This window comes from Fragaria vesca, linkage group LG3 (genome assembly GCF_000184155.1).
Source record: "Fragaria vesca subsp. vesca linkage group LG3, FraVesHawaii_1.0, whole genome shotgun sequence".
Lineage (NCBI taxonomy): Eukaryota > Viridiplantae > Streptophyta > Magnoliopsida > Rosales > Rosaceae > Fragaria > Fragaria vesca.
Genome location: NC_020493.1, coordinates 8,350,944 through 8,377,045, shown reverse-complemented (window position 1 = coordinate 8,377,045; position 26,102 = coordinate 8,350,944). Strand labels below are relative to the sequence as shown.

Genomic DNA, 26,102 nt, shown 5'->3' with positions numbered 1-26,102 from the left:
TTCACAAACACAAAAGCGTTTGTTTAGAGAGGGGTTTCTAAGTTCTTCACTGCCCTTCCTGTTTGGGGTGGGAAAAATTTCTGTATGAAAGAAAGGGGGGAGAGGGCTCTTAATTATGTTAAAGATTGTGAGAAAAAGAAGGGAGTTAGAGACTTGGTTTTTGGTGGTTGTTGAGGGTTTGTGATCTAGCGCAATATCGGGCTCCCGTTGAAGATTATTGCATGGCATAGCTTTGTTTAAGACTTAGATGTTGCTTGTGTTTCTAACTATTAAGTCCTTAATTAGAATGTAAAACCATTTTATTTCTCAGTGGGTTGTTGTAACGTTATGGTAGCTAGCAACAATGCACGTGTATGTGAAACTTATTCTATGCCATTGTAGTGATCGATCTCAGCCTCTAATATTTACTGTTAGCATGATGATCGAAAAAAAATATTTATGCTTCCCTTGGAATTCACTACAAATTAGGTTTGGTTGACTCTTGCCCTAACAATTACTATGTAAACCTTGCGATCAATACGCACATATTGCATGAGCTCTTTTGGTGTTCAAAACATAGTTAGGATGTTCAAATTTAAAGGCGTAGTTCTGCAACACATTGCACGTACAATATGCGTGTGGGTTTATGTACGTAGTAACTTTGCACAAAGTAGCCATGTTTCCATTGTCAGAGTACAACCATGTTCACATGGTCACTAACGGACTGAGAGATTTATGTTTAACCACCATTGAATGTAAATCTAGTAGTAGAGAGAATTATTTTTAAGTAAGGTTGTTTTGTTTTCAACTCTTGAATGTAAACCTAATGATGATTGATCATGAAATTTTTGGTCACCAACTGACTAGGTGATCGAACACTATTGTGCCAAAGTAAGCATGGGTGAAATCAACTTGATCCGGTATGGTCTTGCCGGTTACATTAGATTTGTTTCCCACTGCGGAAATTAAACCGAACTAATTTCCCGCTACGTACGTTTGATTTGATTGATACATTTGATCGAGCCAATTTGCAACCTCGATCAGAAGTTCCGAATTAAGCCTGTTATCAAGGACTTCTTTTCCCACATTGTCACATTGATCTATATATACCGGCCTGTTTGTACCTACATCATATCCTTTTCAGCAAATTTATCATTTGCTATTCAAGTGAGTCGCCATAGTAACTCGATCGATCATTTTTTGGTAATTGGTGTGTTAAACCTTTTCAAAAGTTTCAAGAGTTTCCAACCAAAACCTAGCTATCCTGGCATATACTATATATCCTACTTAAAATGGAACCCCGTATATATACAAGTACTGCAAATAATGAAAAGGGAACAGACAAGAACTTATAATATATTATAGTTAATATAATCCTTACATATTGTAAACCCTTAGCAAGAGATCGAGCTGATTCAAAATGGTGAAAATTGTGTATTTATTTATCCAAAAACGTCAAAAAGAAAAAACACATAAAATATTCAGCAGAAGGGAGTGGTGATCGACACAATTGGCTTTCCTGATCCCCACTTACTGATTTCCATGACACAAATCTGGACGAAACTTGTTCAAGCTTCTTCAGTTGGAGCGGGCGCAACGGGTGGCGACTGAGCAACCACGGCGGTAAACATTGGCCTGCTGTGAGTTCTGCCTGTTGCAGTTGTAGTAAGATGCTCCGGGCTGACCACACGGTACCTTGTTTTTCTTAAGGGCACCGTAGCTGATATAACGGACATTATTTGCCATCAGTTGACGCCGGCCGACCTCCGAGTCCAGTAACATCTCATTATCTTGTCCGATCATGTCACCCACGTCGTCGCGGCTGTGTTTGAGACCCCAGGCGGCGTCGTGCATCGATATCGTTGACGACTCTACTGCAGCCACCATGGCTAGGGCCAAGAGGAGCACAACAAGGCAGGATTTGAAATCCATATTTCCAGATTTTTGGGTGGACAAACAGAAGAGGTCTGTGAATTTAAAGTGGCTTCCAATTGGTCTCTGCCCTTCCTTGAAGTATGAGGGAGAGGGACTGAGATATATAAAGAAAATAAGGTGACGGGTTATGAAGATCTTTGGACAAAAAAGGAAATATCTTATTTTGGTGGCTGTGCTTTTCTTTGTGATTTAATTTTGCCCGTTTCTTTCTCCTTAATTTTGTTTCTGTCCTCTAGTTTCTGATCACTACGTAACCATCATTTCTGCCAAGGATCCAACAAAATTTCTTTTGGTTTCTTCTTAATACGAAACCAACTGATTAGTTTTGAAGCACTGATCTCAAAAATAGATATAGTAAGATACCAGCTTCATGTCAGACTTAATCGTATTTCGGTGATCATAGAGTAAACTTAGCAATGAGAATATGAAAATCTGAAAACTGCAAAATTTCATCTAGCTATTAACGAAAAAAAAACGAAAAAAGAAAAAAGAATTGAAATACGCAGCATACGAGAGAGCTAATCGATAAATTTTTGGCTTTCATACCTACTATTACAAGAATAGTCGTCTTACTAATGTCCAAGTCTGGACGAATTACTTCTTATTCTTGTTCTAGCTAGCAAGCTAGCTTCTTCAATTTTGCCGGCCTCTGTTGTGAGTGCAACGAGTAATGGAAGTGCAACTTCTTACGTTAACATTGCCCTGGCTTCTGCTCTTGCAGGCGTAGTAGGAGTTGCCGCGGCGGTCACACGGTACCTTTACTGGAATTAGGGCGTCGTAGCTGATGATATGCATGTTCACGTTGTACAAGTTGACGCCGGCCGGTCTCAGAGTCCAGTTGCTATCAACTCATGCCATCAACTCATGTTGATCACTTTTGGTGTTTAACACATGCATGGTTAATGGTTTTGATGTTCAAATAAGAAGGTCTAGTGCTACAACATTGCACATGCATGTGGGTTTATGCTAGTAACATTGCACGAGTAGATCGCTAGGGTTTCCTATTATCAAAGTAGGGTATGGGTGAATTTCAATTGATCCCGTATATATGTTTGTCTTCGTTTACTATTTTTATTGCTCGATGTTACAAATCTTTTCAAAATTTTTAAAATTTTCCAACCAAACCCTATACTTATATATATACGATCAGGCTTAATTATGGAGTCCATGTATAAAAGCACATAGGAAGATGATTGGCTGCTTAATACGAAACCAACTGATTAGTCATGTCAGACCTAATCGTATTTCGGTGGTCATAGAGTAAACTTAGCAATGAGAATCTGAAAATTTGAAAACTCCAAAATTTCACCTAGCTATTAACGTGTAAAAAAATAAAAATAAAAAATAAAAATTTGTTATCTGTACTACTATAAAGCAAGCAGGATCTAAATCACTAAATTATGTTATGACAATATTACCCCTATCAGTTGATTCAGACTATTAAGAACAAAAGATTATTACTCCTATCAGTTGCCCTCTAATTCCTTCTAGTTTGAGGCAAAGCCGCAAAGGGAGTGTTCTATTATTTATTTTTTCGTTATGCAATTATGCAATTCTGGGGAAAATTTAGTTCATTGATCAGCTACTTAACAAATTCATACTTATACATGTGATTAAATAGTGATTAAGCTTCAGTTTAATTATGTTTAAATGCTTAACTTTCTAAGGCCCGCAAGTACATTTGCATGAAGTTCGTTTGCCATTAACACGCACATATATATATATATATATATATAGTCTGTTTCTGGTGCGAACGTCCGTACGGGTTTTCCGACGTTTCTCCACCATTCCAGCGCCGGCGACACCGTTTCTTCTCCCCGGCGTGATCCTAGACCTCCCCCGACGGTGTTGAAATGAAGAAGAAGGCCGGAGAGATCGCGATCGGAGGTCTGTGCAGCAATCTCACTCAGAACTTCACAACCGATCATGGTGGACCTCTGATCGCGATCTCTACGGCCTTCTTCTTCATTCCAACACCGTCAGGGGAGGTCTGAGATCACGCCGGGGAGAAGAAACGGCGTCGCCAGCGCTGGAATGGTGGAGAAACGGCGGAAATCCGTACGGAAAACCCGTACGGACGTTCGCACCTGATAATCCTTATATATATATATACACAATGCTGATCAGGTGCGGACGTCCGCACCAATGGTTTTGGTGAGGATTTCCATTTTTGCACCACTTTTCGATCGAATTTCCTCATCTCCACCGTCTAGTATCTAGATAATATTGTGTAGATCATCTTTGTAAAATTTCATCCAATTTGGTGATCATTAAGGCCCTCAAACTCGAGTTTTTATGGTATGAACACAACCGGACAGAATTCAGTCAGCCGCACCAAAGTTTTGGTGCGGATTTCTATTTTTGCACAACTTCCCGATCGAATTTCCTCAAACTTCCTTCTAGACATATCTAGATCATCTTGTGTAGATCATCTCTGCAAAATTTCAGCCAATTTGGTTATCGTTAAGACCCTCAAAATCGAAAAACAAATCGACGACCTGTATTCTGTCCGGTTCAGGTATATAACAGAAAAACGCAAGTTTGAGGGCCTTAACGATCACCAAATTGGCTGAAATTTTGCAGAGATAATCTACATAAGATGATCTAGATATGTTTAGAATGAAGTTTGAGGAAATTCGATCGGGAAGTGATGTAAAAAATAGAAATCCGCACTAAAAACTTTGATATATATAGACACACACACTTTGGAATTTCTGATGTACAGGACATAGTTTGGATGTTCTAATTGAGTGGTGTAGTGCTACAACATTAATTGCACATGTAGGGTTTCCTATATATTGTCAAAGTAGGGTATGGGTGAAATCAAATCCGATATGGTTTTGCCCGTTTAGTTGGGTTGCTTCACGCAAACCAAACCGAACCAATTCGGTTCATACATTCGAGTCTATTTGAGAAATGAGAATCCAAAGCTCCTAATTTCCTCTTGTCAAACTACAAAAGCAATCGGAGGTATGTAACTATGTGCCATGTAGAGAGGACCTTTCTTTTGCCAATTGCTAATCAAGTTCGTCCGTGTTAATTAATTTGCTCTGTTAGTGCTCATTTGCTGTATGTATAGTACTGTGTTCGATCAACCTTTTCAAACTTTCAGGTTTTCCAAACCAAAACATATTCTCACATTATTATCAGGGTAAAATTTGGACCCCATAACTGCAAATGAAAATTAAAGGGGACAGACAAGAACTTATCACAATATTGTAGAATCCTTGCTGATGCAGACATGATATATGGTCTAAGATCGAATGCCTTAAACCTAAAGCAAGATCAATATTGTATGATATAACACTCTAGACCTCGAGCACTTCACGTATATATAATCTTCTATTAAGTTTCTATTCGATAGTGCTCGCTGCGTAATACTGCCCAAGATTATCGTATATGCGGATCATGGATGAATTATATTGATTTTCACTCCAAACTAATCAGCAAAGTTAAGATAATCGAGAAGTCGAACTTAGCTCAAACTAGAATCACTTCAGAAAGCTAGAATTGTTCGAGTTAATTTATAATGCCAGACTTACTTAATTTATAGATAACACAATGCATAGTTTCTTGATAATCTACGATCGACAAATCTACATCCCAAATCCAGATGCCTCTAAATCCTGAAACGTACAGTTCAACTATTCAAGAGTACGGGGAAATCGAAGACAACAGAAGAGTCTGCAACATGCATGAGTCATTTTCTCTCCAGTCCAACAACAGTAGGATGATGAAGATGTGCATTCATTTTAGGTTTGAATCTTTTGCTCCAACGGGTTCTAATCAGCAAAACCTAACAACTGCTACGTAGACCCATCCGTCCATGTCCTCCCTCATTTCCTTGACCTATTCTTAATTATTTCTCCACTTTGATATGTCTTTTGTGGAATTTTTTCTCTCAAACTCTCGATGTGTTCTAATTAATCCTCAAGAGTCACGATCATATATAATCTTATTGAATGTCGACGGCTACGATTTCTCTATCGGAATATATAATCAGTGACTAAGGTCATTGTCTGATCACGTCCCTCTCCTTATTAGTCTTCCTCATGCGTATACGACATGCACTCTGTGCAGATGCTTCTTGTATGACTAATCCATTTCTGCACAGCAAGGTAGCTAGTGCCATAAGCACCACGGCGAAATCATTGAATGAATGAATGAATGGGGTTCTATTTTTAGTTAACAAATCGTGTTGTTATATCCATACCACTGTATGTGGCGGCAGCACCACAGTGCCAAGTTCCATAATGTTTCAGTTTGAGTTGGCTAGAGCACGAATATAGTAGAAGTTCACACATTAATTTGCCACAACTCTCAATTATTTTTCTTTGAAGCAATTTTGAATGCCTCATCATCCTAATGATGACAACGATAGATCTAGGTTGATCGCTCTCAACTGCGTTTTATTTTAAATCGAATAAAATAGTTTATAATAAGATTATAATTAGTACGCATCACCCGCAGTTAGCTTGAAATGTAACAATATTACATTTATTTATTAGACGAGAATTCTTGTGAATAGACTACAATATTGGTATTAGCTTAGAACTATGACTAAGAGCTCCTGACTAAACAACAAATTTTGGATTAGATTACTAGTAAGACCAAGGGGGTTATGACTAAACTACAACTGTTGTTTAGCATTCGATGAGCACATACTATCCAAACCCAACCACCAAAGAGGGCAACCACAGCCGCTTCCAAAAGCACACGTGTTGTACTAGTGAGAGTGGTGTCCACTGTCCTCTAATGTACCCTATTAATCCCAACACAAACTTGGGCTTCACTTTATTGGCTTGGAGCCTTGGACCACAAGTGATCCATTTGATTTAGTACAAGATCAAATTTGATTTGATCATGGATATGTTGATAAGGCACACTCTAAATTATTCCCCTTATTTGAAAGATCTTACTGTTCAATTTTTTCAATTCCAAACAAAGACTAAGAATTGGGGAAGAGAAATTGGAAAATTGGGAAAGGTTGCAGACAGCAACATTATTCTGAGGAGTAGTATCAAAAAAAAAAAACATTATTCTGAGGAGAATCATCAGCCACCATTTACTTTGTCTGTTTCACAACTGAAGCTGCCATATTCTACTGGTGTGCAAACTCTTCATCATGGGTCTCTTTTCTTTGGTTGGTTTTGGTTCAATTTCAACTTCCAACATTGGCATATTACGGACTTCAACTAATGGGTTCCTTCTCAATTTCAGCTTGTTCCTGTGTGTTCTCAACAAGAGTTTGCTTCTGGTAGTTTTGGTAACATTCTGTGTCCTTTTCATCTCTAAAGGTGCAAACTTTGTTTCTTGGTGTTTGTTTTGTTGAAATTGATATGGGTTTCTTACATTATGTTGCTTGTTTTGGTTACATTTGCTGTTCTTTACTCTTGTTTGGCGGTTTCTGCTGATTGTGAATTTTCCCAATTCTTTTCAGTTTGGGGTTTTCACGTGGGTAGCTGAAAGCATGTTCAATGTATAAGGTAGAGTTCAGGTTTGAACTAATTTTCCATTTAGAAGTTGGGTGTAGATCATTATCTTCGGTGCGGTTAAAGGTCTAATCCAGGTCTACTTATGTTCCTTTTTCTTTTCTGCAAATGATTTTTTGGAAATTTAGTAGATTTCACTTTTAATTTACTTCTCATCAAATGAGGAAAATATGCCTCCCTTCCCTCACTTCTTGGCAGTTGATTTCTACTTGTCTTTTCTCGGGTTCTTGTCCCATCTCAAATTCCCAGATCATGCTCATAAGTGTGAAAATGCAATTCTGTTTTGTAATCTGGTACTGTATGTGAAAATTGTTTCCTCATAGTTTGAACTCTGAAACCTCTCAGGAGAGATTCATTAGTTGTGATATTGCAACTTTTGACATCAGTTTTGGTGACTCCAATAGTCCAATTTAGAATTTTCTGTTTCACCTGTTTAACTTTGTTTACGCTTCTGCAAATTCAACTGATTTGTGATCTCTATCAATAGGTGAGTGATGCGGTAATCATATTGCAGCCAGAACAAAGGAGACATGATGGCTAATCCGCAGTTCAAAGATCAGAGAGAAATACAAAAAATGGAGGTGATTTACTGCAGCTATATATGTTCTTAACTTGTTCACTTTATGCAGAAAGCTCTTGTATTGGTTTTCGATCTAAACTCTTGAAACTGTGGTCGAAACAGGTTGCAAGCAAAGAGAATCAGTTGTGGGCACTGATCCATGCCAAAGGTCTTTTGCACTCTGATGTTCAGGACTTGTACCGGAAAGTGAGATTTTGTTATGAGAATATCATCCTGAATGATAATGCACAGCTGGAACTTCAAGACATTGAGTATTCTTTGTGGAAGCTTTACTATAAGCTTATAGATGATTTTCGTAAAAGAATAAAGAGAAGTTCAGCAGCGCCTCGACATGATACTTATCTAGAAGGATTTAAACTCTTTCTATCTGAAGGAATTCAGTTCTACCAAAATTTGATTGTGAAAATAAGAGAATGCAATGGCCTCACAGAAGAGTCTGTACTTTACAGAAAGGGAGGCACATTTACCTCTGGGGAAAAAAGGGAGTTGCAAAAGTGCCAATTTTTGTGCCATCGCTTTTTGGTATGCCTCGGGGATCTTGCTAGATATAAAGAACAATATGAAAAACCTGAAGTCCAAAGCCGAAATTGGTCAGTTGCAGCCACCCACTACTTGGAAGCAACAAGAATTTGGCCAGACAGTGGAAACCCCCAAAATCAGGTACAGTCATAATATTTTCTCATTTATTCATTTCTTAGAAGTTTCTTAAAAATTAAGTTGCTGTATGATATGTACATTTGCAGTTAGCTGTATTGGCGATGTACATTGGTGATGAATTCCTCGCTTTATACCACTGTATACGAAGTCTAGCTGTTAAAAATCCCTTTCCTGAGGCCAAGGATAACCTCACCTTACTCTTTGAAAAGGTAAAGCCAGACGTACTATTATTTGATACATTGCAGATCACCATCTGATATCCACATATAGCACTTCTCATTTGCTTCTTATGATCTTGCAGAACAGGTCATCTCATTTACATTCTCTTTCAAGCGAGTGCCAATTTAATTTCTTAAATCCATCTGAAAGAAGCAGTGTTCAGATTACTAAGCAGGAAAGCAATGATAATATGCTGAAAGCTGAAATGGATACAGATTTATGGCCTCTTATGATCAGGACGCTTAGTTTCCTCCACTTGAAATTGAGGTACTTGCATTAGACTGCATCAAATTTCATTAATGTGTCATGTTGCTGTGTTGTACCTTTGATTTCCGGTGGTGCATCTCATGCTCTATTGTGATCCTCCCTAATTCGTTTTAACTGGTTCATATCTTTTCAAAGAGAGTTGTATTGGGAACCTATGAAATCTTTTGATTTTACTGTTTCTACTACTTGTCCTAAATTCAGCGCCTTGAGGTCATTACATTCTTTTAACTTGAGCCTAGACTGTTATTGTCTAGTTATAAACTTGTTTCATATTGCTCAAGGGACCTGATGTCATGGGGAAGAACGTAATCGAGGCAATCTAGTTTTGTCTCATTGAACTTCTTTGCATTTGCATATATTCTTATGTTGCCGATTCAGTATTACATAAATATTTCTTTGTTGCTCAAGTTCCGTTTAATTTTACTTCCCTTTTCATGTGAGGCAGTGTGGATGAATTCCCTCGTGCTTTCGCATCTACTATGAAGGAGTTGGATGCATTGATGGCATTAGACGATACAAAACTAAATGCCCCTTTGGAATCATATCAGCGCATGGATTCAGTTAGACGAGGCCCTTATCGAGTGCTCCAGGTTGTTTCTGTACTGATTTTTATCATACAGAATCTAGTTAAGAGGCCAGAAACAGAAACAATAGACTTGCAGAAGCAAACTGATATGCATCAGATGGAGTTGACACAGTTGGCATTGACTGCCACATTTATTTTTATGGGACGCTGTGTTGAAAGATGTTTGAAGGCTAGCACAATCGAAACCTGCCCCCTTCTACCAGCTGTGCTTGTTTTTGTGGAATGGCTGGTCTTCATTTTTGATGAAGCAGAAACCTATGGGGTTGATGAGAAAAGTAGGTGTGCTATGTCCTACTTTTTTGGTGAATTTTTTAATCTCCTAAAGCGATTGAATGTCAATGGCGGTGAGGTAAAGTATACAGAAGGTGTTCCTTTGTGGGAAGACCATGAGCTGAGGGGCTTTGCACCACTAGCTACTTCACATGCATTACTAGATTTTTCATCTCATTGGGAACATATGGACAATTATGAAAGTGGAATGGATTATCGTTCTCAGCGTATCATCAATGCCGCAATCAAAATTGCAGACAGATCAACTGATTCTCAAAAGTGGATTGCCTATGACAAGTCTGAAAGAAAATTTTGCAAATGCCTCGTGACAGGGTCAAATGGATATCCGGACAAGAAAGGGTCAGGAAGATTGGAGTCCAACAACTCCGATGTTGAATTGAATATACTTGGTGAGAAGATTGACAAAGCACCAGAAGAATGTGAGAAACTGATGAGTGATGGGGAAAATCCAAGCTCTATTTCTGTGGAAGAGGAAGAAGTTATTCTTTTCAGGCCTCTTACTAGACGTAATTCAGCACCAATCAGTATTGCCTCTACTTTGAAGGACCCAACCTCTCCGAAACATTCATTGGATCAAAATGTACCTTCGGATGAATGCTTGCGCCGTGCTACTTCACTTCTTATAGCACAAAACCCAGCTCAGAGTGATCCTTATTCTTTCCATATTGACATGACTCATTTTGGGCGCAACATGTCATATAAGCAGCAGCAGCAGCAGCAGCCTGTTGTGACAGATACAATAGCACAGCCAGTTTCGGAAACTCCAGTAGCTGCTGGGCCTCCCTCCCTTAATGCTTGGGTCTTTGACAGGGGCAGTTTGAGCAACGGCAGGGAGAAAAGCACAGATGGAGCAAGTAAACATGGCTCAAGGTTGAGCCCTATTGAGGAAGTAGCTTCAGAATCTTTGATTGGCCTATCCATAAATGGCAATGAAGATTCTTTCAGCCATCACGAATGTGCAAGCACCCTATCCTCTTTGGCTTCTTATACAGCTCCTGTGCCTTCAGCCCCTCCTTTAGTGCTAGATGATGATCGCATTTGGTTTAATGAGGGGATCAGCATGGCCAATAATGCTTCTGATGTATCCTATTCAGAAGTAACCAGCTATCCACATTGGACTGCTACTCAAGGGCCACCTAATTTCAGTCCTATCATTCCGAGTTTCATAGACAAATACCCAACTCAACATCGAATGACTTCATCTGAATGGCTTCGTCAGTATAGAGAAAGTCATAACCTGGAGCATCATGGTTGGCCAAATTATGTTCATCCTCCTAGTAACCTTGGAAACTTGTACGGTTATGATACTTCAAAGTTTCACCATTTCAGTCAATGGGGAACTCCTGAGGCTTCTAGTCCCTCGACATTGCATCCAGGTTTCCCTCTAGATCCAGGTTTCTCTGGTTACCAAAGAACAAGCCCATATGCGTGTCGAGCTCTGACAGACATAAGAAATGAGCAGCAACCACTTCTTCAGTACCTTAAGGAGAGGGAAAAGCAACTCCAGAGAGATCCAACTGTGAGAGGCCCTTCTTATATGGACAATTGAGAACCATACTCTAGCAAACTGTCAAAATGTTCAAATATGCATTTCTGCATTTTTGTATATACCAGGTAGATAAAATTGTGAAGTCCTATTGTCAACAATACTAGAAATCATTGCGGAAGTTATGTGATATGTATGTGACCAATCGCAATCGGATATAATCACATTCTTTCCCCGTCTGATGGTTATGATCGATTAATCAAAAAAATGTCAGCCAACATAATTTGATGTATAAGAATAGAGAATCTTCAAATTTTCTGAAGTAACTCTTGAAATTTCATGTTTTATTCGACGGATCCTCTAAGTATCCTACATGAGTAACAAAAACTCTTTTTCGGAAAGAAAATGGGAGCTCATTCTGTCTTCAAATGTTTTCATTTAACGTTGTTTTATCACGTAATCTCTTGCTTACAACGTGAGACTATGCCACTAGACCAAATGATATTACGTGAAGTTTATTTATTTATTTATTTTTATTTTCAGAACTTTTATAAATAAATTGTTTGCAGGTGGTATAAAAGTGCTTCGTTTGTCTCGGACTGTAATTGACTCTCAACTATCCAACGTTCGCAGAGCCCCCAAAGATCTCCGAGATCCAAAACCCCTCAAAAAAGATGGCCAATAAACAATCACAAGGAGGAGGAGGAGAAAACATTTCATCTGCGCAAGCAGTGTTTCTCGGGGCTTTAGCTCCCGGTGTAAACGTAAGTTTTCTTATCAGGATGATGATGATTCTGAGCAAATCTCATGTGAAATGGTGATTTGGTGATTGAATGAATGAACTTTCAGGGTCCTACATGGAAAACTCTGAGGCTAGCTTTCGTGATGCTGGGTGTTTGCCTAGCTGTGATGCTGGGCTTGGCTTTCTCCTCTAGTGACTCTTGGTTGGTTCTTCATGTTGCATTCTTGGTCCTCATCACCACCACTCTCTTCCTGCTTCTTAGTTGGTATTCAACTCTTCTCTACAATGCCCCCAATTCCTTTTCTTTGAAACCCTTTTCAGTTTTTGGATGTGGGTTCTTGTCTGAAAATTGAGATTGTGTTCTGCTTTGCTTTGTTTGTGATTTCTTGATTGCTTCTGCTGTGTGTTTTGGATAAGCATTGGTATTATATATTTGATGCTTTGTGCTGCTGCTATGCCAATCAAGTCCACTGTGCGAATGCCCAAAACACTATGCTTGTTAAGTTTGATGAGTGAGCAATAGTTGGTAGAATTTGGTTCACTTTGTATTGCATAATTTCGTTTACAAAATTTGCATAATAGCATTTGTATAGTAGCATCTATTTACAATTTTTTTACTCTGTTATAGTTTAGTATCTCAAGCCGAATACCCTGTATATAGGCTATCAATAGTTATGTGTTCTCTGAGGTATAATGAATACATGTACTTTTCTTGGTAGAACCTGGACCTTATCCCGAACTTACTATGCTTCTGAGAACGGATTAAGAGATTGGCTTGAGGGAGGTTTGAGATGGTTAAATTGAATTTTAAGAGCGTGTGTTGTGTAAGTATGTTATGTATACGTCCAAATGGAATCGAGGGCAAAACTAAGATTGATATAATTAACAGGGAGAGTTTGTAAGAAGGACCAAGTGTAAATGATCATTTTGCCCGGGGAAAGGAACTGCAAAGAGAACTCCCTACAAGGATTTAGAAAGATGATGCGTGTTTATTTCTGATTTTGTCATGCGTGCTTACCCTTGATGTCTTACTTATTGGGTTAACGTTTGCAGGTTTCTTTCGCAGACTGGTTTGGTTTCTGTGGACCATCAAATCCGTGAGATAGGCTTAGCGCCAAATGATCAAGATACAAGCAGGAAAAACACCAAGAAGATAGAGGAGAAAGCCCTTTAAAAGGTCATCTTATTGTTCATTTAAAGACTACTACATTTGTGATACACACTTATACAGGCATGAAAAGACAAGGTTGTTAAAACACCAAGCAGATGGCAGTAGTTCTCCAACTTTTCACGAGCACTGTTGGCGGGAGAATCACATCTTTCAGCCACTTTTGGCTTCTTTCTCCTTGTGTTTGCTCCTTTTCGGTTTGATGAAGCAGAAGCACGAACAGCACGGGAGCTGAAACAAAAACTTCATCTCGTTGATTATTCTGATGATCTTATTGTGTGGAGATCATGATATAGTGCTCCACTGTTGGCTTCCTTTATTCCTCTCTCTAAAGATGCTTTTCCTCATCCTTTATTTTTCTTTTCCTTTTTTAAGATAAAAAGATGCCTAGCGTAGCTTATGCATTGGTATCATCAGTTCATCACGTTCAGACTCACAGGGATGCTTATATTAATCTGTTACATTGCTCCTTGCAATTTCTTTTGTATCATCTGGGTTCTTTTGGATATGTTGGTTGTGGAATCTTGTTTAATGTTCCTTGTAAGGCTTGAATTTTTAATCAGGAAGCAGTAACAACGATGCACAATGTTTACTATCCGATGTCGCTCCAGAAAGGACAGAAACTTCTATCACACTGTCAATTTCATAAGATCTACGCAGCATAGCAAACAAGCTAAAATGATGCACTTTTAACTCCTAGCAGGTTGAACTAGAACTCTTTGGCCTTACATACGATAGAACAAAGTAGCCTCAAAATTGGGGCTAGTGAGCAAGTTTCGTCCTTGAAACAGCAAAAGAGAAGTGAAATTTGTATATGAAGTCGATTAAATCGAGAGATTTGGAGTAAAAGCAAGAAGCAATTCTTCTTAACAAAATATATAAATATATGCATTCTAATTTGAATAAAAAACTAAATTATGTGAATCACCTGTCATTTATTATCTACTGATAATGAGAAATTATACGTGTTATTTATACCTATCATAAGTGTTTTAAAGATGCACTCTTAATTTCTTTTCCACTTTCAACAAAACCTCGATGTCATTTTTTTTATTTTCAACACAAAGTTTTTCTAATTAACTATCTGTCATTAAAGAATTGTCCACTACTATAACTGTTTGATACAAGTTTCTTAATGCTTTCATTTGAAGCTGATCAAATTTCCCATGGTTTTGAGCCCAGGTAGTAAGCGCAGCTTTGCATGCTGCAAAATGCAAACCACCAGCAACCAGTTGAGACTACTTGAGACATATCAGCAGCACAACATTGTCACTGGAAGTTATGCTAAAAGAGAACAGCACTTGAACTCCTCCTAGAGCACTACCCCTTTTAGCTTTGTTACCTAATTAAGCTGGAATCTTATTATGCAATTGCCTTGTGACAGGAGAGCGACATCGGATAGCAAACATTGTACATCAGCACTCAGCTGTCACTGCTTCCTGATGAGTGATGAACAATAGAAAGAACCGTTTCACCACAAAGGAAGGCTTGTTTGACTTCGGTTTGAGAATAGAGACACTGAGTAGACTCCCAAAAACCTTCCTTCCTCGGCACGAAGTACTTCTAATTGACTTCTTCTAGCTAATCACTAGGTCAGCAAACTGTCGTTATGTTACCACCACCGACTGACCATCAATTTTTTTTTTTGTTTGAAATCGAAAAAAAATCAAAAGAGTGACGAGAATCCAACAATCATATGAGCTGTAAGCCCTCCACATCCCTCGCCAGATACATAGTTTTGCAACGTTAGAAAAAAAGGAAGAGAAATAAACCCTAAAAGAATTACCAATGGGGAAAAAGAAACACCCAAACACAATCTATGATCACCATCATCTTCCATCTTCTTCCTCCTCCTCTTCCTCAAAACTTCAACCACACGTCCTCTCAAAAGTTCACAAACCATACCATAAACCCCAATTTAGCCGGACACCTCACGCCTCTTTTGAGCGGGCAATGAGGTGGCAAAAGTCCACTGGTCTGTCACCACAGAGTTTCAAACCCAGGAGAAAGGTCCCTTTGGCAATTCTGTATATAAAAGCCTCAACACAGACACACAAGTCGCACTCACAAAAAAGTCCCTCTCTTTTCTTTTTTTTGGTAGAAAAGAAAAAAAAACCAAAATTGGCCGTTTGTCTCTTTTCCTTGTCCAACTCTATATATGCATGGCACTGTTACACCTTTCTTAGCTCACTCCCTCTCTCTGGTCTCTGGCCGTTTCTCACCAAAACCCAACTGGGTGTTCTTCTTTCTGTTGTGCTTTCAATAATCTCTATTCCCAATCTGGGTCACTTGAAATCTCTTTTTTTTCTAAGGCTTTTTTTCGGGGGTTTTTTTTTTTTTCGTGTAGTTTTGTTGAAGGTGTTGTGATCATCATGGCAAATTCTTCTTCAGGCCGTCTGGACTTCTGGGATGCTGAGAAGATGTGAGTGGCTTAATGTGTTCGAGTTTGATGTGTTGGTTTTCCTTTTCTCTTTTTATGTCTTCTGTTTTTCTAATTTCGATTTTTTGGCATTTGCTTTATAGGCTTGATCTTTATGTGCACGATTATATGGTGAAGAAGAACATGCACAAGACTGCTGCAATTTTCAGGAAGGAAGCTGATGTCTATTCTGAAAGTCCTGTTGGTTAGTGTTTTCGGCCCCGCTGATTGAATTGCTGTACTGAAAACTGTGTTCGTGCTTTGATTAATGCTACAGTTTCTGAGGGTGTTTGTTTGTTCTCAGTTATTGATACAAAGGAGGGGTTCTTGAATGAATGGTGGACTGTGTTTTATGATATGTATTCGTTGAGGACGTCGGAATTGAAGCCTCAAGAGGCCAAGGCTGAGGCAGCACCGGTTCAGGTGAATTAATTTGAAGTTGAAACTAGTCCTGTTTTTTTTCCCCCTTGTTTTAAGACTTTTGGTTGTGAGTTTGTGACATGGTGTGTTCGATTTGTTTTTTTCAGGAAAGGAGAGAGAATGAACAACAACAACAACAACAACAGCAACCTAAACATGCAAGAGTGCCGGAAGATTTACCAAGAGTGCCTGCTGCACCTTTACCAATTACCAAGCAGAAGAGGTCTCGAAGAACGCCTAGGACAAGGACTACTGACTACTTCAGTAAGTGGTTGGGGATACCAGGTGGAGATTTGAGTCGAAGATTACATCCGCTAAGTGTCAACAATCTGAATATCTCAAAGTCACTGGCAAGCACTTCAAGGTATCCTCAGTTCCTTAATTTGTAATTTTTGTTCCTGTTGTTTGGATTAAATACAAAACATGTTCACCTGTTTAATGACATTTTTCGTTCTTCTGTTAGCCCTCTGCATCAGCAACTCCTCAAGAATATTGCTCAAATGCAGGTAGACAGAATATTTTCTAATCTATCAACCCTCTAATAAGAACCCCAATTGTGTAGAGTTCCACTGAGATTTTATATATCAGATGCAGGACAACAGAAAATGGATTAGCTTCGGCAGGACTAACAACATTGGCTCTAAGGTTGTTGGAATGCATAACTCCTTGCTCCCACCAACTGGAGCTCAGGATGCAGGTAATTATGCTCATTTTCAGAGTTTTAGTGATTAAGCACTCTCAAATTGCATATATCAGATACCAGATGAAGGTATTACACCAAGTCAAAAAGTACTATTGCTCTGAAGTTGTATTATTATATAGAGTTAGACATTTCATTTTATCTTCTGCTGACCTTCCTACTTGTATCTACTACTTCCTATTAATTAGTGTTAGATCTGGCATCAGAACTGCACACTTTGTAACCATGTTCAAGTATATTTCACTTTGTATTACTGTGGGAGTCGTTGTTAATGATATGTATTTCTATCGCGTTCCTCATGATAATTTAGTTACACGATACTGGTCTCACTTATGTTTCAAATCATGAAATTCTGTTTCCTTGAACTGAGCATGATGATTGTAGAAGTTCTGCAGAAGGCTTTAGCATTCTTGGAAAGAATTGTGTAGCATTTGATTTACATCATGTAGGTTGTTGATTTCTATCTGTTTATGCTGTCAGGTTCAAGTGGAGTTAAACCTGGACCGCAAACTGCAAGGCCTTCAAAAGTAAGCGCTTCAAAGTTTTTCCCATTGGAAATCTAACAGCACCATAATTTCTATTGTCTGTTACTAAAACTGTTTGATACAACTTTCTTAGTACTTTCATCTGAAGCTGATCAAATTTCCCTTGATTTGAGCTCCAGGTAGTAAGCTCAGCTTTGCAGGCTCCAAACCAGCAGAAACTGATTGAGACATCAAGAGAAGAACAACAGCCACCTTTGGGTGAGCAGGTAAAACTGTCATCCTTCTCCTGGAGTTATGCAAAAAGAGAACTTATGGAATGGAAACTATGGCTTATAATTCCAGTTCTAACTGCCATAATTATGTTTTACAATTACACACAAACTCATCCCTCAAAACCAATAAGAACATTCTTTTGACATTCATGTCTTTCCGCATCTAGAGTCCAGGAATCAGTTTACAACAGAGGTCTAACTAACATATCTTTGAACCTGTTAAAACACTTGCGGGTGAACCAGAAGATGGCTTCCCCCTTGAGACAAACTACAGAAGCCCAGCAACAGCCTGATCAGCAGCAGCAGAGGCAGTCACTAGAGGTTGGGAAGTAATCATGATTGAGTCACTTGCTCGATTACTAAATTTGATGATGGATAATTTCTTGACTTGGTTGAATTTTATGGTGATGATACATTGATATGTATATTTTGAACTATTTTCATAATATTATCATTTCAAATTAGGATGGCAAAGAGAGGAGGACAGCATCAGGAGCTGGGGACAATCAATTGGTAGGTCACAGACAGTATAAACTATAAAGGCCTTCCCATATTGAAAATTTAAGAAAACCTGTGACTCTTCATGTATTGGATACTTCCTCCAAGCGCACATTTCTTTTGTCTTTTGTTATCTAATATTTTCATCAATTTCTATCTGGAATTCCAACCATAGGAAAATGTGAATGCTAATGAAGATGTCCCTGTGGAAGAAAATACCGAGTCTTTCTTGTCCTATGAGGATGACAGTGCTGGTGGTGGTACAAGCACCCCATTCAAGGCTTCAAAACTTCGTGGTGCAAATAAAAAGCGCGAAAAGGGTAATTCCTTGCTTCAAACACCATATCCGGTCTACTCATTCTCTCCTAATACTCTTTTAGCTTCTCATTCTATATATTTATATTTCCGGGTTGTCCTTCTGCTTCAAGTTAGTAACATTGTACTCTCATAAATGGACATGCCGAGAGGAACTAACAGTGTATGAAAAAGAGTTCAGTTAAAACAAAAATTAAGTGGATGGTGATAGACTGATAGTGGAAAGGAAAAAGTAACCACACATGTTGTTAGTTCTGTCAGTGAGCTGAAGAGAAATAGGCTGGGAACTTTTTATTCACATTGCTTCTGTCACCAACTGGTAGGCTTCAAATTTGAAGAGATTTGTTCTCTCCACTCCAGCATGGCTAAGGTTGTATGCTGCCATTTTTCATCAAACGGGACGCTGTTAGCTAGTGCAGGGCATGAAAAGAAGGTTACTTCATTAGATCCATTATAATGTTCCAATTTATCATCTTCTTATTCAGTTTATGAGTTTGTGGCTGTCTTATCATCATATGCCAGCAGGTTCTGATTTGGAACATGGAATCTTTTGATGTTGTTAAAACTTCCGAAGAGCATGCTAATCTCATTACTGATGTACGGTTTAGACCAAATTCAACAATGTTTGCAACATCCTCATTTGATAAAAATGTGAAGATATGGGATGCTACCAGTGTAAGTCTTTCATTATCAGTACTATCTTGATCTCCATATGCCGCTTAATCCTAATTCTCAAGTTCTTTTTTTTAATTTCTTTTATTCTTCTTTTATCATCTATTGTGCTTGTGTCTTTGTAGCCAAGTGAATCAATATCCAAGCTTGAAGGGCACAGTGAGCAAGTAATGTCTGTGGATTTCCACCCAAGGAAACTCAATCTCCTTTCATCATGTGATAGTAACGATGAAATCCGACTGTGGAATGTTAACCAATCTACTTGCACTCACATGCTTAAGGTAATAGCTTGATGTTTGCATCTTTTAGTGATACTACATCATACAAACTTATATTTGAAATACCGCCTTAAGAAATCCTATTCATTTTTGACAATAATTACTATACGAATTATACATGCATGGTAGAAGAAACATATTCGGAGCTGTAATCATGAATTGTTATTGTAATCAAATGCAGTAAAAGCATCGTAAAGTGGCTAGCATTCAGTAGTATGATTAACACAAAAGTAAATTAGATAGTGTCAAGCAATTACCTTTTAGAATTTTCCTTCATTTTCTTGTTATGTTGGCTATGTCATCTGTACTCATAGTTGAAAAATGTTTGTGGAATAACTGCAGGGAGCAACTAAACAAGTCAGATTCCAGCCTCGGTTTGGAAAATATTTGGCTGCTGCTTCAGGAAATAGCGTCAATATTTTTGATGTTGAGACTGCCACTCTCGACTTGTACTCAAAGGTAACTTGAGAACATATCAGGCAATTTGTGTTACTGCCTTTGAGTCAGGCATCTAGGTTATATATAGGTTCTATGTTATCTTACTTGACAACTAGAGTACTCCTTTCAGGGATCCGGACATGCTGAAGATGTCCTCTCAATTTGCTGGGATACAAGTGGGAAGTATCTTGCTTCCGTTAGTGAAGACAGTGCACGGATTTGGTCTGCATCAAGTGGAAAATGCATACATGAACTCCACTCAAATGGCAACAAATTCCAGTCATGCACATTTCATCCTGGATATTCACTTCTCCTGATCATTGGTTGTAACCAGGTACGGTTCATTCTTAATATTTATTTGTTTCTTGACCATTTGGACAATGTATCTGTATTAGAAATTTAGTCTGCGCACTCACATTATTCTTGAGTATCCTCACTGCCAGTCTTTTACTGTTTCCATTAAAAACCTTCAAGAGAAATGAAAACAACGGTTTGATTCGTAGAATAAGAAAGTTGGACACTGTGATTTCCTTTCAAACATGAGCATTTTAGTTTTCAAGGATGAAAATGTTTCTAGGTCAGCACATGATAAACAGCACGTTTCTCTCTTCCCACAAAAATAATAGTGTTTGCAGTTTGATTCAGGCTATCAGGGGTGCCTTGAAGTGCTGAGAGTTTTTTTTTTGGCTGAAATCTAATTATTCATGTGTTCATTGCAGTCCCTTGAGTTGTGGAGTCCAAGTCAGAGCAAGAAAACTATGACTGTTCCAGCACACAAAGGGCTTGTTGCTGCACTGGCGGCATCCCCAAAGACTGATATGGTTGCCTCAGGGAGCCATGATCAGGTCGTCAAACTATGGAAATGAGCCCTTTCGATGTGACAGCGTACACCAGGATGAGAAAATCTGGAGGAACTGTAAAATTGGAGGCATGAGATGATACAAGGTGCACGGTGTACCTGTCATGAATAATAAGCACCATAGGACACAGGTTTTGTTCATATCCTTGTAGGAGAAAACAGGGGAATGTACCCTATCTTATATTTAGGGTCCCCTACCAACCATAAGTACAATCCAATCCAAATCCAATGTAAATGTTTTGGATCGTCGTATTTAGTTCTAAGGAAGACTATGGTTGCTTTTTACCATATGATGGCATAATTATCAGAGTTGCCCCCTTTTCTTAGCACAATGCACATAGGATACTTTTTTCTTATTTGCGTGCGTTTTCATGATCTGCAGAGTAATATGAAACCAACTTTTACAGTGCAGGTGGAAGTTTTTGCATTATGATGTAAAAAGAATTGTTTCAAGAATGAAACAGATGTGCTTTCAGGGCACATCACGGTAAGCTTGCTTCATAAAAATAATTGGGGACAAATTGGATTCTTGTAATCCCAAGGAAACATGATAAGGCTAGGACGCCCAGTTTACATACATATATCAAGCTTGTGATGGAAAACAAATTAACAAAAGAGGGAGGGGCTACTCTTACAAGACAAGAAGCCTGCACTACAAGAATTCCGTTGTGTAAAATGAAATCTACAATGCAATACAGGTTTTGCTAGTCTATCATTTCCAAAGCTCTTCCATTGGAATCCCACGGTCAAGTGCTACTTCACGGAACTGTCTCATCTTCTGTACTGCAACTACGGTGGCTCTGGCATTGTTGAGAGCATTCTTACTTCCAAGTTGCTTTCCTAGAGCATTTTCAACACCTGCCATTTCTAGAACAATTCTCACAGACCCTCCAGCAATAACTCCAGTACCAGGAGAAGCAGGTCTAAGCATCACTTTGGCTGCTCCATAGTCTCCCTCGGATCTGTGATTCATGAGAAAAATATAGTAAATGCAAACTGAAATGAGATGAGGAGATACTGCATTATTGAGGGTATCAGCATAAGAAAAATTTCAAATATCCCAATAAGAAAGAACTTATGTTTAGTATTTATCAACTTTTAGGACCAAATAACAACAGCAGATCCCTCCCAAATAGAGTCATGTTGACACTAAACCTTTTGCACTCAATCCTTTACTTTAGATGATCATAAAGCTCATTATAACAGAGAGAGATTTGTTATCGTGTCAAAACAAAATTCAAAATGACATTCATAATATCAGGTGCAATTACATTATATTCTCTCAATCTTAAGCTAACATTATCAGGAAATATTTGCAGTAGCAGGTCAACTATCCTGTTTAACTAACTGAAGCTCAAAACACTTGCCAATCAGTGAAGTCAGGGAAATTGCGTAATTTCATCACAGCTTCCGGAATCCTTTACCAAACCCTACACTACACTACACATCAGTGCTTTCAAGCACTTGAATAGGACCCTTGCAACTCAGAACTACGACTCCAACAAAATACACACTAATCCAATACACATCGCCATCACAGCAAACTACAACTCCTATCTATAACCAGCCACTATATATATTCAAAACACAAGAATGCAATTTCCACATTCAACAAAACCAGAAACACAAACACACTGGCAAAGACAATAAACCGAAACCCACAACTCGAAACAACAGACATTACATTACCTATGAGGAAAAGTCAAGTACTTAGTCATGGGCACATTAACAATGTTCCTCCTAGCATTAACAGCAGCCTTCTGAACCCCATCGATAACCTCCTTAGCCTTCCCAACACCCACACCCACCAAACCTCTCTTGTCACCCACCACCACAATCACCCTAAAATGCAGCTGCTTCCCTCCTTTCACAACCTTAGTCACTCTCCTCACCTCCACCACTCTCTCCTCAAACCCATCTCTTATCTTCTCCTTCTTCACCTTCCCAAACGCACCCACCTTCCTCACCTTCGAGTCCATCACGTACACGTCATTCCCCAGAACGCTGACGCCGCTGTAGGCCGGGCCGTAGAGCTCCTCGTAGGCTCTGGCGATTTGCTCCTCTGTTTCAGGTGGCTCGTCGTCGAAGGAGGGCGGCGGGAGGAAGCCTTCCGGGGGCTCAGGGGGGTCGAAGACGGCGTCTTGGTCTTCGGGGTCGGAGGAGGAGAAGAAGGTGGTTTCGATGTGGGCATTGGGGATTGGGATGGTGGGTCGTGGAGAGGAGAGGGAGAGGGAGATGGGTTTTGGGGGTTTGGGGAAGGAGGTGGTGAAAGGGAGGAGGGAGTGGTGGTGCGAAGAGGTGAGGGAGAAGAAAGAGAGAGATGAGGAGGGTGTGGTGATGGCCATGGTTGAATCACTTGAACGTGTCAAGTGAAGTCTTAAGGTTAGAGAAAGGAGCTTTCTATCCTATCCAACAGTTCCTCCTAGGTGCAAGTTACCAAGACAAGTGACACATTTCATGGAAGTAAGAAATTTTTAGCGTTCTTTTTACGATATTGTAGGTATGATTGAATCTTTGATTGATTAACTATTGTAATTAGGTTTATAAGTTTTGGTGTTAGATTTCGGAGATGGTAAAAGTAGGGGTTAAAGTATTGCGAGTAGTACTTAGTATTATCGTGAGAGATATACAACTAAAGAATAGTAAAACAATACGATGGACTATGAAATGGTCGAATGCTCTAAATGTGTATAAGTAATAAGTTATGACATTTTGTACTTAGTTGAGTTACGTTATGAAATCAAGAAGTTCGAGTTTCAGTTCGATAAGAACCCACAATTATAATGATAAAAATTAGAACTAGGGAGTTAGTCGATTAAGACAACAGGATGGTAAACATAGAGCTAAGTCATCAATGGTTAAGGGATGTCTAACAACTTCGTGTTCAATACTTCAATCAGTAACAGGGAAAGAAGCAATTTTGACCAGACTATCTACAATTCCTGATACATATTTCCTCCTTTAGGGAACTATATATGTTCCGCATCGGCAGCTTTCCATTTTTGTTATCTACCCTTGTTAGCCATACTCATGAAGTCATCAAGGCATCAAGAAGATGTGTTCACTCGGATCGTTTAGCAAAGATAATAGAAGTTCTGTGACAATAATAAAGCTAATTCACTTGAAACCGAAGCCAATTCGCCTCAGACTCCAAGCTAACCAATTCCAAAGCAAAAACCATATAAGGCATTATTTGCAACACCACCATAATTCCATAAACCAAACCTACACACTTGAGACCACAACAGAATCAATGCAGAGAAGTTAGTAGAAATGACATACCTGTGTGGAAAGGTCAAGTACTTAGTCATGGGCACAGTAATGATGTTCCTCCTAGCATTCACAGCAGATTTCTGTACCGCTCCAATGACCTCCTTGGCCTTTCCCACACCAACACCCACATTGCCTTGCTTGTCACCCACCACCACTATAGCCCTAAAATGCAACTGCTTCCCTCCTTTCACAACCTTAGTCACCCTCCTCACTTGTACCACTCTCTCCTCAAACCCATCTCTGATCTTCTCCTTCTTCAACTTCCCAAATGCCCCCAGCTTCTTCACCTTTGCGTCCATCACATAGATGTCGTTCCCGAGAACGGTCATGCCACTGTAGGCAGGGCCGTAGAGCTCCTCGTAGGCCGCGGCTATTTCGTCCTCCGTCTCCAACGACTCCTCGTCGAAGGAGGGCGGCGGGACGAAGCCTTCCGGGGCCTCCGGGGGCTCGAAGACGGCCTCGTACTCGGGGTCGTCGTTGTCGAAGAAGGTGGTCTCTATCTCGGGCTGTTCGGCTGCATTGCATGTAGTGGAGATGAAGCTTGGAGAGGAAGAGAGGAAGAGAGAGATGGGTGACTTGAGTTTGGTTAGGGACGAAGTGTTTGTGGCGGTGAAAGGGTGGAGAGAGAGGCGTGGAGAGGTGTGTAGGGAGAGGGAGGAGAGGGAAGAGAGAGTTGACGAGGCTGTGGTCATGGCCATGGCCATTGGAGTAGCTTTGTGTCTGTGAGAGTGGTACTAGGATTGGGTATTGGATATCGGGACAGAGAAGAGGCTTATCCCAAAGCCGATCCAAACTTGGAGGGTGGATGACAATGATGATATGCAATTATTAGTCTTCCATTCTACGCCTAGTCGTTTGTTACAAATTTTCATTATATGTTCACAACCTCAATAAGAGTCGATTTGGTACGGCTATAATGACTTAGAGAAATTCTTCCGTGCGACGGTCGTGCCACGTGTTCGTGCGACGGTCGTACCACGTGTCCGTGCGACCAATCAACGGTCGTGTGACACATGTTTTTTTTTTTTTTCTACAGCTGCGAATTCTCCGGTGAAGCAATGGAGCCGAAACCATCGCCAACCACGACGATCTCCTCTAACAGATCCTCCTCCGTCTCGAAGTCCCTCCTCCGCTGCTCTCTCTCATTTCCAGCCCTAAATTCCGCAACCACCACACCCTCAGAAAACCCTACCCCTCCTCTCTCCGCCTTCTTCTTCCTCTCCACTTCTCCGGATCCCTCTCCTCTCCACTCCATTTGCTCCCGGAGCTCCGACGAGCCAAGATTCTCCAAAGAAAGGAAGAAGAAGCTTCACCGGAGAATTCGCAGCGGCTGCTGTGAAAAAAAAAAAAAACATGTGTCGCACGATCGTCGGCTGGTTGTATAGACACGTGGCACGACCGTTGCACGGAAATATTTCTCTAATGACTTATTTTATAGCGGTATCAAATTTAATAATTTATAATATTTTATTAAGGCTTATTCGATCCTTTAAACGAAAGCTGAATGGTTGATGGCTCATATCATGGCGGCGGGTTTAGCACCGGTGGAGCTTTTCATCCGTGTCGTTACCATGTTGATCATATATATTTTGAGATTTGGATTTGTGCCCGAATTGGTTTGCTTTTTCTCTTGGAATCAGTGCCAAGGTTGGCGACTGATGGTGTAGATGGGCAGGGTGCCACAGTTTATGCCAGCTGTAGAGATGCTTTGGGCTCAGGCTTGTGGGCAGTGGCGTAGCTATAAATCTCAACTAGAAGGGTCATGATTTATACATATAACAATAAGTAAATTACAATTTAAGGTTTGATGATCTTGATCAACATGAAGCCATGACTTGTTTTACTGTTTTAGAAATCTACTAACATAATAAAAACTTATGGGCAGATCGAACAATCTCACGTACAATCTCATCTTTTTTTATTGGTCCATGACAACCTCATTTTGCATTTTTCTTTCTTTCTTTTTATGATAGAGGGGGTCAATTTATACATTGAAATGTAATATATATGAAATCATCAACTAATTGATGCTTGTTGTCATAACCTCATAGGGGTCATTTGAACCTTCTAG

At 39.5% G+C, this 26,102-nt stretch overlaps 5 protein-coding genes across 5 annotated transcripts; 3 read left to right on the top strand and 2 right to left on the bottom strand.

The window, feature by feature from the left end:
* Window positions 1-1,557: 1,557 nt before the first annotated feature.
* LOC101301764 (protein RALF-like 19-like) lies at window positions 1,558-1,911 on the bottom strand. The gene has a single exon (XM_004295575.1). The coding sequence runs from the start codon at window positions 1,909-1,911 to the stop codon at window positions 1,558-1,560; it is 354 nt and encodes a 117-aa protein (XP_004295623.1).
* Window positions 1,912-7,194: 5,283 nt separating this feature from the next.
* Window positions 7,195-11,785, top strand: LOC101291607. The gene is made up of 7 exons (XM_004293962.1): window positions 7,195-7,213; window positions 7,355-7,400; window positions 7,894-7,987; window positions 8,089-8,646; window positions 8,730-8,852; window positions 8,945-9,129; window positions 9,575-11,785. The coding sequence occupies exons 3-7, from the start codon at window positions 7,937-7,939 to the stop codon at window positions 11,553-11,555; spliced, it is 2,898 nt and encodes a 965-aa protein (XP_004294010.1). The 5' UTR covers window positions 7,195-7,213; window positions 7,355-7,400; window positions 7,894-7,936; the 3' UTR covers window positions 11,556-11,785.
* A 317-nt stretch (window positions 11,786-12,102) lies between these two features.
* On the top strand, window positions 12,103-13,963 carry LOC101291317. The gene is made up of 3 exons (XM_004293961.1): window positions 12,103-12,256; window positions 12,342-12,499; window positions 13,288-13,963. The coding sequence occupies exons 1-3, from the start codon at window positions 12,167-12,169 to the stop codon at window positions 13,406-13,408; spliced, it is 369 nt and encodes a 122-aa protein (XP_004294009.1). The 5' UTR covers window positions 12,103-12,166; the 3' UTR covers window positions 13,409-13,963.
* Window positions 13,964-15,774: 1,811 nt separating this feature from the next.
* Window positions 15,775-20,765, top strand: LOC101301474 (transcriptional corepressor LEUNIG-like). The gene is made up of 15 exons (XM_004295574.1): window positions 15,775-15,824; window positions 15,926-16,026; window positions 16,126-16,244; window positions 16,836-16,938; window positions 17,422-17,468; window positions 17,606-17,692; window positions 17,942-18,019; window positions 18,164-18,211; window positions 18,372-18,516; window positions 18,835-18,944; window positions 19,037-19,186; window positions 19,309-19,464; window positions 19,804-19,920; window positions 20,018-20,233; window positions 20,619-20,765. The coding sequence occupies exons 1-15, from the start codon at window positions 15,775-15,777 to the stop codon at window positions 20,763-20,765; spliced, it is 1,674 nt and encodes a 557-aa protein (XP_004295622.1).
* Window positions 20,766-21,208: 443 nt separating this feature from the next.
* On the bottom strand, window positions 21,209-24,814 carry LOC101291028 (30S ribosomal protein S5, chloroplastic-like). Its single transcript, XM_004293960.1, has 2 exons — window positions 24,041-24,814; window positions 21,209-21,720 (listed from the first exon to the last, which is right to left on the bottom strand). Exons 1-2 carry the CDS (start codon window positions 24,733-24,735, stop codon window positions 21,471-21,473), a joined length of 945 nt encoding a protein of 314 aa, XP_004294008.1. The 5' UTR covers window positions 24,736-24,814; the 3' UTR covers window positions 21,209-21,470.
* Between the last annotated feature and the right edge of the window lie 1,288 nt (window positions 24,815-26,102).